Consider the following 13219-nt stretch of genomic DNA (forward strand, 5'->3'; position numbering starts at 1 on the left):
TTGTTTGGTCTATATTTCTCAAAAGCATGATTGGAGTACCAACTTTCAATAATAGTCTGTGGTTTGGCATTCCTGAACCTCTAGTGTCGTTCAAAATTCTGTGGTAAACCACTCACCTCGGATTTCAGAATCCTCATCAGATCGCAAGGAAGAGTCGGAGCTCAGATATATTCGTGTTCTGTGCAACTATCGTGTCAAACTTGTAAGTGTTTATCATTTCAACAGCCTTCAGTGTACCTCCAAGTATTACTACTTTTCCTCCAAAAGGTTAATGTATGTTGTCTTCATTTTTCAACCTCATTAAATCTCAGAGTGTAACATCTAGAGCTTCGAAACAAAACTTTTTCAACATTGGAGTTTCATCTCATATAATAAGGCTTGTTTCAAGCAAAAGCTTTGCTCGTAGACTTTCCTGCTTTAATGTCTGATGGGAGTTTTAGCGTTGGAGAGGGAGATAGTACAGAATGGGGGAGTTCTCCAACAATTGATCACATGAAAAAATCAAAAAATAAAGAATACAAAAAGGAAAGGATAGGAAAGAATGAGTAAATCACTTCTTTTTTATTTGATTTTTTTTAATTTTAAAAAGTATTTGTTTATCTAAAATTTAATAACTAAATTTTAAAAAGTAGTAAGTGTATGATATTTGGAAAGATTGATGAAATTTATTAATTAAAAAAATATCCTAAATTTATTTAAACCCATAATTTCTAAAAGTAAAAAAGGATCCAAATAGTTAAAAAAAATCTAAATGTATTATTATAGGAAAGTTTGATATATATATATATATATAGATGATATAATTTTGTTTATTATCATAAATTCATTATAATTATAATTAAGGTACAGATTTATACCAAGAAAAAAAGCTACAGATAAAAATTTATTGATAAAAAAATCACATGAAAGGCTTCATCGTGAATGGGGGAGTAATTTTATGTTTTTTTGGAAACAAACAAAATAGTGGGAGAGAGAATGAGTTCTTAATAATGAAGGAAGATAGTGGGAGAGAGAATGGTGAGTGGAGCTTGATAAAAAAAACAGGAAAAAGAAGGAAATGCCACGATACGTAAAAAGGAGAGAAGAGCTTGTAAAATGCCATGTGGAATTTCACTAAGTCTTAGATTGCATGAGAGAGCAGAATGCTTGTGGTTGCAACACATCAGCATTTTGTCATTTGAACCTTTGCTCTTTTAATAGTATTATTGATTAATGAACACACAAACATGGTATATAAAATCACCCGGAACAAAAATCAAGGGCGTAAAGTGTAACCCTTAGATTTTCATTGGTTATAGCAATTACAAAAAATATAACAATCCTTCAAATTATTTTCATGTTGGTGCTTCACTCTTAGAAAGTAGACATATTAAAATGTATTTTTGAAAGAGTCATATTAAAATGTTGAAATTGAATTTATTTGTCCTAAAAAAATTAAAACGAATCCTGATTAAAATAAAGACATGAACTTCTACAAATAAAACAGATTGAAAAACACAATTTATTTATGTATTCATAATACATAAATAATTGAAAATTTACTTATAGGAAGATCTTGGATAACTCTATAATCCTAAACATCTTGAGCATAATATATGGAATTTGATGGAGGACACATTTGTCAAACTAAAACAACACTATATAATTTAAGAAATAAACTATTCAAATTAAGAAGATAAATAGATTTGACTCCTCTTATGTGAGTGAAACACTTTAGAAAGAAAAGTAAGTCATTAAAATCATTAAAGTAAGCCGTCAGAACCAATGATTTTGATGATTTACTTTACCCTTTAAGGTGACTTCCTCCCTTAAACAAGAAAAATCCAAAACTTCGAAGAACTTCTGTAAGGGATGATGAGCAGAACAACTTAAAGAGCCAAGACCAATGATTTAGATCAACCACTGCGTTCAATTAGGATCTGACTAGCCCATGTAGATGGCTCTAACGTCAAAAGATTGATATCCCATTTCGAAGATGTTAGACATGGCAGCTAAATTGGGTATTAGAATGTCATCATCATCATCGGAGACTGATTTAGGTTCCATTTCTGGGTTAGGGCTTTCAGGTACTCCATGGTTAATCATTTTGTCACCGTTCTCCAGCAGATCTGATATGGGTATTAGAATGTCATCATCATCATCATCGGTGACTGGCTTAGGTTCTATTCTCGGGTCAGGGCCTTCAGGTTTTCCATGATTTACTATTTTGTCACCGTTCTCCAGCAGATCTGACACCAGCATGGGAGAAATAGCAGATAAACTAACGCTTCCAATGTTGGTGGGTGTCTTGGTTTGCGATGTGCTGGGTAAATGGGTCGCTAAAGGATGGAGCCGTGAGGTGCCGCAAAGCATGTTCTGGTGAGGCGGATTCCTGTGATCGTGATCCCCGACGTATGTCACAATAAACATGCTCGAGTCTGTCTTGCTTCGCTCCACTAGCTTTTTCGCGTCACATGTTTTCATGCTGCGGCATTTGTAATAACTCCTGAAATAAATGACAACTTTCTCAGATATTACTACTATATTGCATCTTCATATTTAAATGTGTGAGAGTTTCAATAACGTATGTGTACCTTGGATGCGGAGAACCTTTGATGGGTTTTTGTCCATATTTTCTCCATGCCCACATATCATTTGTTATTTTGTCAGTGGTCACCTGCCGAACTGTTTTCATCTGATCCGTTAACCTGGATAAAGCAAATGTAGAATGTATCTATTCATTAATGCCATGGGACATTATCTGTGTAAAACGCTTCAATTTTTTTATCTAATGAGTTTGATTGATGATTGATTTTCAATATGAAAAATATTAATATTTTACCTTCTTCGTTTGGGTGCTTGGGTTTCGGTCTTTGAAAAAGCCACAAGATTGGTTTGGGGTACTTGGTGTTGGACGTTTGGCTGAGCCATAGGACTTGTTTGGGGAACATGAGTTGGTAGAGCTATAGAACTGGTCTTGGGTACTTGGGGTTGGTGTTGCTGGAGTAGGGGTTGTTGTTGTTTTTGATGGAATATGTTAAGGCCAGGACTGGAGGCTCCAATGGGATCGCATGTTGTGAGAACAGGCACAAGATGATGGAGGCCTTGCTCCATCTGTTGTTGTCCACAGATTCCTGTAAGGTTAGAGAAAGTAGAGTTAGGATTGAGATTGATGGCATTACCACTAGTGTTAATGATTGTGGTGGTCGTAGTGGTGGTGGTGGGGTTAATGAAATTCAGTAGTGCTTGGCGTAGCTCTTGGATCCCATTGGTTCTAGGTTGCACAATATCATAAAAAGGGGATGAGTCATTTTCTTGTCTAATTGGAAAAAGGGTTGTGGTTTCTTGAGGGGATATGGTATTTGGAACTGTGTTGGGTATAATTTCTATATTGGTGTTTGGAGTAATAAAGGTGACATCTTTTCCGTTGCGGACAATGGAAAAGAGATTCCAATCCTCACTGGACATCTCAGAGAATAATTTGGATTTCTAGGTGTGTCTAGAAATTCTCACTAAACCTCAATGTGTGTAAAAGAACGACGTTGTGTTTTTTGGGAAAGAGAGAGAGAGAGAAAGAGAGAGAGAGAGAGAGAGACCAAGCAATTTGGGGATGGAGCACATGCCAAGATGGAAATTCTTGATTATTTATAGGAAAAATGTTTGTTCCCCCGAGCCCCCCGATAGAAAGATAGAAATAAAAGTGAGAAAAATAAGAGAAATGATAACTAATGTGATAAAAAAGGAGAAAAATATTAAGTCAACCCACACCTAATAGAGTGAGATATGAATAAAAGAAAAAGAAAAAGAAATCTGATATATAATGTGATGAGATAAGAAGAAAAAATGAGTCAAAATGTGAAGGAAGATAAAGTAGATGTGAATGTATTAAATAAAATAAGTCATTTGCATTGAAAAATAAACAATAAACAAATGGATGAGGATAGAGATCATATAGAAAAGATAATGTAATTATTTTTGTTCTTATCTTTTTTATATTTTGTCAGGGATTTAGGAGTTTTTTGAGGGATTTTTTCTTCATCTATAAAATATCAAATTAAACTCACTTGTATTTTTCATTGACTTTGATCTAATTTTAAAGGGTAATCAGCTAGAGGGGCACTGATTCCTAAGCTTTCTTAAGGTTCTTCTACAGACCCACACACAGGGGTTTGCTTAGAAACGGCTCAGCCAATGAATACTCCAGTTAATACATGTTCCAGGTTTGCTGCATTCTCAGCTGCGTTTCTGTTTCAACTTTAAATACAAATTTAATGATTTTTGTATCATTTTCTTAGCTTTATGTGAAAGTCAAAAAGCAACGTACGTAAGAATTTAATAACATCAATGACTTTTAAAGTCCAATTAACTTTACATTCGGAGTGAAGTGATTTTGGAAAGAATTTAGTAAAAGTAATTTAATAGAAATAATGTAATTTAAAAGTATTTGACTGTGAATTTTTTGGTGAACCTCATCTATCCTTTATTGAGACATATTAGATCCAGGTGGTAAAAGTTAAAAGAGTTTCTAAGAACTGTGTATCCTGTATGTAAAAATTGAACTTTCAATGTCAGATATTCAAACAACTATTTTTTAACCACTTCGTTTCAAAATAAATGTTAAAAAAACACGCATATTGAGAAATTCAATAAATATTGTTAATTTTTAAAATAAACTATTTGTTTTCGTATTTTACTATTTTAAATGTATTTTTATCTCTCTCCCGATTTATTCTTCTCATTGGGGCATTATATGAAAAATATCAATAAACGCTCTATTGAAATGCCCTGTTTCAAAATAAATTTTTATAAAGAGAAGAAACACGCATATTGGGAAATTCAATCAATATTGTTAATTTGAAAATATATTATTTATTTTTCTATTTTACTCTTTGAAATGTATTTTTGTCTCTCCATATTTATTCTTCTCACAAAAGCATTATATGGAAAAATATCAATAAATGCTTCATTGAAATTATAACTCAATAAATAATATGAAACAAATTTTTCTCTCTATATGTATAATTATTTTTGAAACGGAGATAGTATTTTTTAGAAGTTGACTTATGCATAGGGGCGCTTTGAATACACACTTTAGTTTCTTTAATAAATCATTAAGATGACATTAATGATTTACTATTATAATTAATGTAGGTCAGGTTTACATTAAATTTATAACTAAGAAATTTCCATTATTCACATTAATGTGTTAAAATTTACTTAATGAAGCATTATTACTTATAGTATAAATTGATATTTAATTTAGTATTTTTATATTTAATTATATTTATATTCTTAAATACTTCAATTATAAATATAAAATGCTTATTTGTAACTTACCTATTAGGTTTTAAAAAAAAAACATAAATTAAGGTGAAAGATGGTGCCTTATTTTAAAGTTGTCAGATTCAAAGAGCACTTACATGAGACTTACATATATCACACGTCAAGAGGATGAGTGGGCTTCCAACAAGAAGCGTGTCAAATATGAGACCAATCATGTTCCATTGGACCAGCCTCTTAGGGTTAAAAAATTTAAATATTGAAATTACTTCTTGAAAAGAACTTTTTAAAAATAAATGAATAAAATAAGTTATAAAGTAAGTTTTTTACGTTTAACTGTATTATATTAAGGGATAAATATGCTTTTGGTTGCATTGGCTTAAAAAAATGTTTTTGTCCCTAAACGTTGAGCGAGGGCTCATTTTAGTCCCTCACTAGCATAACTTCCGGAAATGGTCCGTCCATTTAGGATAATAGCTGGCTTTGGATATCACCAAAAGGGCATCTCCGACCAACATGCTTACATGTCACCACCGTGCCTATTTGGCATTGCCACGTATAATTTTTATTAAATATGAATTTCCACGTACATAACTAAAATGAAATAAATCTCAAAATTTCAATTAGAAATATAAATCTTGCACTTCCAAAACATCAACAACTACCAACGACACCTAGGGTGGAGATGTATACCGTGATCGTGATTTCGATTTCGACCTTGGCCTGGAAGATTTGATTGGTGAAGCTGATATTCTATTCAAAGACCTACTTCTAACCCTTTTTGGACTTCTGCTCCTGTTGAGGCTTCAGTTGCAGCTCCTTGAATGTTTGCTCTCAAAGATTCTTACGAATGTGAACGATGCAGATGCCCAAATCCCTCTTCTTCAACCAATTCTCTTCTTCTGCAAACCCTTCACTTTTCCTGCATTGTACCAGACCCATGTCTAGATGCTCAAGACTTGAAGTTCAGGAGATCCAAGCAACCTCGTGACTCTGATTAGAAGCTTCACTAGTTTCAATGAGAAGCGCCTCTGAAGATTAGAAGTCAAAAGCAAAAGGCATGGGTCACTATCAAATGTTCAAGCGCAGTGTACTATTCTGACTGCCTACCTAACGAGGATCAGCCACAACAGGTTTTGGAATATAAAGGCTGCCTTCAACGGATACATCACGTGAAGCTTGGAGTATATAAAGGCTGAAGTAAGGAAGAAATCGCTAAGACACATTATTACGATACACTAAAGCGAATACCTTAGCAATCTATTTCTTCATTGTTCTAAAATTTGTTTACACTTGCTTGTTTAGAAACACTTCATTGTAAACCCAAACTTGTTTGAAATCGGTTTGTAATTCCTTAAAGGACCAGTTCGGTCAGAAGCCTTGAGAAGACTAAGACTTGTGTGTCTTAGTGGTTGCTAGTTCTTAGGTGTGTTAGTCACTCAGCAAGTTATGTTAATGCAGATTGTAACAACCTTTGATTAGTGGATTACCTTCATTCAACGAAGGAAGAAATCATCTTGACGGGTGGACTGGAGGTAGCTTGTGGATTTTCAAGTGAACCAGGATAAAATCATTGTGTCATTCTCTCTTTATCCTTTGCACCTTCTACCCTTTGAAACCGAAAGATTTACTTGAAATCTTAAAGAAAAACATTTTATTTGCAAAATCCTATTCAAACCCTCCTTTATAGTGTTTTTCATACCTTCACGTATTACAATGCCTTATTAAATTTGGTTCATGAGATAAACAGAACCAGTATTATTTGATGAGTCGATTAGGCTTTATAACATAATTAGGGTTAGCCACCATGGGAGTGCATCCCAAGAGGGCTTATAACTAGAGAATAAGTTGCTCAAAAGCTAGTTAGACACTTTGCTTAGACTCTAGCCTCTGCAAGCTCATCGAGCCACAAGGGTTTCTAGTAGGAGCAATCACATAGACGAATGTAGAAACGAAGCTGATATTGCTTCGTGTCCTCACTTCTTCAAGAGGTTATTCTTGTTTTCTCTTGTGAAGGTATGAAAACCGGTAGAAAGGGGGGGCGGTTGAATAACGTTTTCAGAATTAAAACTTATACCACTGAGTTTTTCACAAAACTCTCGAATCAAGAAGTAAAGTGCTAAGATAAGAGTTGAGGAAAGCACACAAGAATATTATCCTGGTTCACTTGATAAATACCTCAAGCTAATCCAGTCCACCCGTTAAGGAGTTTCTTCCTTCTTAGAATGAAGGTAATCCACTAATTAGAGTTTGTTACAACTGCACTTGAAACCTACAAGTGACTAACAATACACTGACTTAGCTCACACTAAGATTCACTCTCTTAGTCTTCTCAAGGATCTAATCAACCTTGGTCTCCTTAAGGAACACTAAACAAACTGTTCAAGATTATGAGTTTACAAAGAAATTGCTTCTAGAAAAACTTGTAGTAAACACAATGAATTCAATGAAGAAAGATTGCTAAGATGATGTTTGAATATTGCTTGCGCGAGAACAAGGTTTCTTAGCCACATCTTTCATTTTCAATCTCTTTATATACTCCAAGGATTAGGGTAGAATGATGCATGGAATGCTACCGTTGGAGGGCAGAACAGCAACTTCAGGTTCTGCAGGACTGAACGCGGTAGGTAAGGTCGTCAGGAATTGTACAATGCTTTTGTACTTTGGATAGCGACGTGACCTTTATCCTAGGAGACTTCTGATCAGAAGGATGCTTCATATTGGAACTTGTGAAGCTGGTGATCAGAGTCAGAGGGAAGCTCGGATCCTCTGACCTTAGTAACTTCTGCCTCTGAACACAGAGTGTAGTACTTGGTCTTCAGAGCCAGCTTGCTTCTTGGACTTCAGAGTCTCCACTTCTCAGCTTCTGGACCTTCAGAGCTTCTGGACCTTCAGAGCGTCTGAATCTTCAGAACGTCTGAATCTTCAAAACTTCTGGTCTTCAGAACTTCAAGTGGTCTGAATCCAAATCAGAGCTTAAATAACTTCATATCTTCTGAAGCATTTTCTACTGTTCAGATTGAACATAGAGTGTGCGAAAGCGATGCAAAGGTAACTCTTGGGCATAGTGCTTCTGATTTATGTGAAATTAGACTAGAGTCAGAGCCTGTCACAAGAACACTCAGAAAACAACGTTAGAGTACCATAATTGTTCATTTACAATAATTAATATGTAATCATCCAAACATAGAGTTGTACTACATGATCAAAAATTGATTTTACATCTTGCGTGTTTGTTTTTCTTTTTTATATTTTATTTGGAAGACTTAGTTGATGGTTAAAAAAAATATTTTCTTAATCATATGCATAGGGTATCGAAAAAATGCGGGTGTATTTGATTCAAATAACTACAAGAGTAAGATGAAAAAATAATTAATGATATATAGTGAGGATGATTTGTTTTATTGGATAACTAAAGATTTAATTTGAATAATTAGAAGAGATAGAAATAAGTTGTAAATTACGCCTTCGGTCAGGTTTGGCAGAGTTTGAAGATGTCACTTTGCTGTTTGAATTTGATGGAGAAGGTTGTTGTGTGTGTTGACTGGGAGGTTGCGTATTCCCTTTAACTTTAACCCATGTTACATTTCTACTGCTACCTCGCTGCTTGTGGTTGCTGCCTTTGTTAATTGTTGTTTGTTATTTGATACTTCGTTTTTTGTTGCTTTCGTTCACTAGTTGTTCTTGTTGTAGTGTTATCTTAACCTTCGATTGTTCATTTTCCTGTTAGTTAGTAACTGTTATCTTTCCTTTTGAATAATGACTTATTCGGGAGAGTTTGTTCCCAACAACCTTTCTATCTTTATTATATATATATATCTTGTTGTTGTCAAAAAAAAAAATACGCCTTCGGTTGGTTTCTTTTGCTTCTTTGGATATAGGGAGTGCTCCAGGTGATCGTTGTAGGATGCGACCCTGTCCCAAAAGCAAAACGAATCAGAGCTCTACACAAAATATGACTCCTACCTAAACCTACCCTCCAATATCGCTCAAGGATCCTCCTCCTCCTCCTCCTCGTCAGACGTCCACGCTCATCAATCCGGTCCTCCATGACCCTTCCCCGGTACGTCGCCCGATGATCCACAGGATCGATCACCCAAGCGGTGGGGACATGTCGGTCAACCAGCTAAAACCTGATCCCCCCCAAGGGAGAGACCATCGAAAACCAATCCGCCATCGACATCTGGCAGCAGGCCGACCGCCCAAACACAAACATGAAACCAAAGCCAAGGCGCTAGGGTCAACTCACGGAATAGAGTAATTATACAGACAACATGTGATTGGGGGTATAGATATATATGTTTATGTATATATATAAATATATTCCTAGCATGTTATTGGCTCTAACAATAATTCGGTAATTCAAACAGCATACAATTCCAGTCAGGGTGAATGTATGCGTGAAATGCAATTCAATATGACCCGGATAGTTGTTTGGGATGGGCACCATCGAGTCTGCCCTACACCGGCCTAGTGTCAACAACTCTGCTCAGGTGTCGCTTACAACCCATGCATAGTCAGATCAGTCCCAACCACCCTGGGTTGTACCACTCTGCCCGCTGTGCCGAAGATACACCCAAGTGTTCTTCGATGAAGGCCGTCCCAACCTTCATGAAGCCGTCCCAACTTCACCGAGGCCCAATCTTTTGATCGTACAAACCTCGAATGTATGCATGATGCAATATGGTTAGCCAAACATCGAATCATCCTCGCACGTACGTGTTTAACTAAGAGAAGATCCCAATGTAAAAACCCAAGTGTTTAAGGTCGACCAAGATGACATAAACCCCAACGGAAGAGTACTAGAGTACTCGGTGGCCTCCTCTCATCACCGTGGATCGCCTCCGTGGCTTCCACCAATTCCCAAATAGCTACAAGACTTGTCGACATTTCCCCGTCTTTCGCAAGCATAACCCATTCAAGTTCCCTATGGTTTATTCATTAATGAAAACGATTCAAATTGAATTAGTCAGGTTATGAGTTTAATTCTTGAAGACTAAGTTCTCTAGGGTCTCTAGTTCCAAGATTCTATTCATTCTAAGTTTGCCAAAATCCCACCAATTGTAACCCCGGGGAAAGTCTATGTATACAAACGATGGCTAGGTCTCAAACCTCAGGTTTGGACATGCCTAGGGTTGTTCATCCAACCAGAAAGATCAAAAGGAATCAGTTCAGTGATTCTTCGCTCCGAAATCGCGTCAAGGCGCACAATTTAATACAACATCAATATCATAAGTTATGGAAACAACATAACAATAATTCATCATCATAACCAATATCAAAGTAATACACAAGTCGAATTTATCGACGCCTATCATGCAATCTTAGCTAATAGGTAAGTTGCCCTAACCTCGAGTTGTTCCAGCCTCGTGGTATAGGTTTTCCTCACAGTAAAGCTCCGTAGTACCCAAAGTTCCTTCAACTGAACCTTGGAGAAAACAAAGCGAAAATCAAGTCAAACACAATTGATTCGAACCTAACGAAGTTAACTAACGATAGACAAAGCGTTTGAAGCTTCAGAGTACAACAATCGAGCATGAGAGGACGAGTTATCGCAAAAACGAAATCCTCCCCCCTTAAAACATGCTCTCGGCCACTTAGGAGAAAAGGGTTCCGACGCTTTTTCTTCGATCTAATTTAATTCCTAGGTAGTTTTAGGGTAAAACTAAGGTAAAGAAACTGTCGGAAAAATTTTAGAACGACCGGGTCGAAATACGACTAGTTAGGGGCATTTTGGTCCAAAATTAAAGCTCAAAAACTCAAAGTTAAAACTTCGGAAAAAAAATTTGATGGGAACGTTCACAACGGCATTTGTAGCAACTAATCCTAAAGGTACTAAGTCGGATTGTGGCTTTTCGACGATAAAGTTTCAATATGTGCGCAAAAGGGTTCTTATACAGTTTTTCAGATCCTCGGCGACTCGATCGAAATCGGCGCACCACGGCGAGTGTTCAAGGTTGTTGGGTAAGTATAGAAGATGGATCTAAAGAAAAATCGGGAAAATCGAATACTTTTACGTAAAGCTCAAAACTTTGAGCTTAGAAAGAGATAAAGAAACGCGATAAAAAGAATGATCAAAGGTAAGAATCAAGTAAGTTACCTCCGTGCCGTGAAATAAAGACAAAAAGCTCAAAGATCGGTCAAGAAACGACGAAGTTCTTCTTCCCTCTCCTCTCCTCCAAGCTCGCGGCCTCTATGTGGTGAATGGGTAAGTGTTGTGATTTTTTTACTATTTATAGGAGAGTGAAATCGCGGGAAAATGAATATTTCGCGATTCCGATTTTTGCAGCACGTTCATCGGTGAATTCTAAGCGAGATTCTGGCGACAGAATTCCAGAACTCAAAACAGGTTTCTTGAATTTGAGAAAAACGATCCAAAAGCGGTGTAAGTTAAATTGCCTCGAAAAACTACTTTTTGCTGTGAAAGTCGGATGACAAAACTTCGTTCTGAAGAAAGATTGGAAACGTCGAAAGAAATCTGGCAACGCGGATGAAAACTTCGTTAAAAGCTCCGAATAGAAAAAGTCTTCAATCAGCATTTGAATTTAGGGTTTTTAAAGAAAAGAATTTAGCGTCGTCGGACTTCCGAGAAGTGAATCCTATCGTGCGTACAGTCCAGAGTTCCGAAATGAAACACTGGTCGAAGGAAAAATAAAGAGAACTTCTTATTTTTCAAAGGATTTAGAATTTCGCTTAAACAATGCTTTAAGAGCGGAATTAGCCTATTCTGGACACTCTCGCCATAAGGCGGGTGTGCAGACGACTCGCACTAACTCCTAAAACGACTATGGTACTATCCTCAAGCAATTTCTGAAATTTCTTCTTCATTAAACTTTCCCAAAAAGAAAACTCCTGTCACGCTTACACCGGTCCTACGCGTGAGTCGGGAATTAAACATTAAATCCAGTTCTGCAAATCCGGGTCTTACAGAAGATATTTTGTTATTCGGTACGAATTGATTTAGACACCGAAAGATTTAGCTCATAGGGTTAAGAGAAAAATATAGAGGTGATATATTATTATCCTAAAAATTATGAGGATCTTTATGAAACAGTAGAATATAAATTATGATCAATTTGAGCAAATTAAAATGATCTATGAACCAAGAAATGAATAAAGACCTAGTTAAAGAATAATCGTGAGACAATTGGAATATATATGATGTTGTCACATTGGGCATCTAAGCTAAGTATCTCCCCATAAAGGTCGATACTTATTCCAAGTTCATTTCAATGGCAAGATGGCTTGAACGCAGTCTGCATCAAAACCTGCGGCAGAACTGCTTTTTGCGATTGACATCGGATGAGAAAACTTCCTTTATAAGAAAGATTCCTAGTAGCGAAAGAATTTAGACCACGCAGATGGAAACTTCGTTAGAAGCCCCGAATAGAAAAGCCTTTTGTTAGGAGTCTCACTTAAAGTCCTTGTGGAGTTAAAGTCTAACTTTATCGAGTTTCCGATAAGTGAACACTACTGAGTTTACAACCAAAAGTTCCGTAATGGAACACGGGTCAAGGGAAAAATACCCTGAAGGTCTTATTCTCTTGCCGTTGTCGAACTACATCTTAAACAGTGCTCTAGTAGCGAAAATAACCTTTTTCGAACACTCTCGACCTTAGTCGGGTGTGAATACGGCCCGTGTTATATTTTAAACTGACTATAGTGTCATAATTAAACATATATTGAGTAGTCTATAAAGTTTCAATCGACAAATCATCAAACTCTAGTTCAAGTTCCTCTCAAGCTTACACAGCATCCTAGGCGTGAGTCAGAATTTAATTAATTATTCTAATTCTAAAAATGTGGGTCTTACACGGGCCGAGAAGGTGTGACTTGTTGGGAAGTGTGTGGGCTTGAGTTTTGATTGTGGGGACGAGGAGGCTGTCTCCAGGCTAGAAGTTGAAATGAAGGATTAGTGGTCGCCCTGAGTGTCGAGGTCTCTATAGGTTTTTTGTATTGG

The 13219-nt window shown here is 36.4% G+C and overlaps 1 protein-coding gene across 1 annotated transcript; it reads right to left on the bottom strand.

The window, feature by feature from the left end:
- Positions 1 to 1632: 1632 nt before the first annotated feature.
- On the bottom strand, positions 1633 to 3447 carry LOC130736446 (probable WRKY transcription factor 27). Its single transcript, XM_057588279.1, has 3 exons — positions 2822 to 3447; positions 2574 to 2687; positions 1633 to 2485 (listed from the first exon to the last, which is right to left on the bottom strand). The coding sequence occupies exons 1-3, from the start codon at positions 3445 to 3447 to the stop codon at positions 1924 to 1926; spliced, it is 1302 nt and encodes a 433-aa protein (XP_057444262.1). The 3' UTR covers positions 1633 to 1923.
- Positions 3448 to 13219: the final 9772 nt, after the last annotated feature.

Source organism: Lotus japonicus, chromosome 2 (assembly GCF_012489685.1).
Source record: "Lotus japonicus ecotype B-129 chromosome 2, LjGifu_v1.2".
Classification (NCBI taxonomy): domain Eukaryota; kingdom Viridiplantae; phylum Streptophyta; class Magnoliopsida; order Fabales; family Fabaceae; genus Lotus; species Lotus japonicus.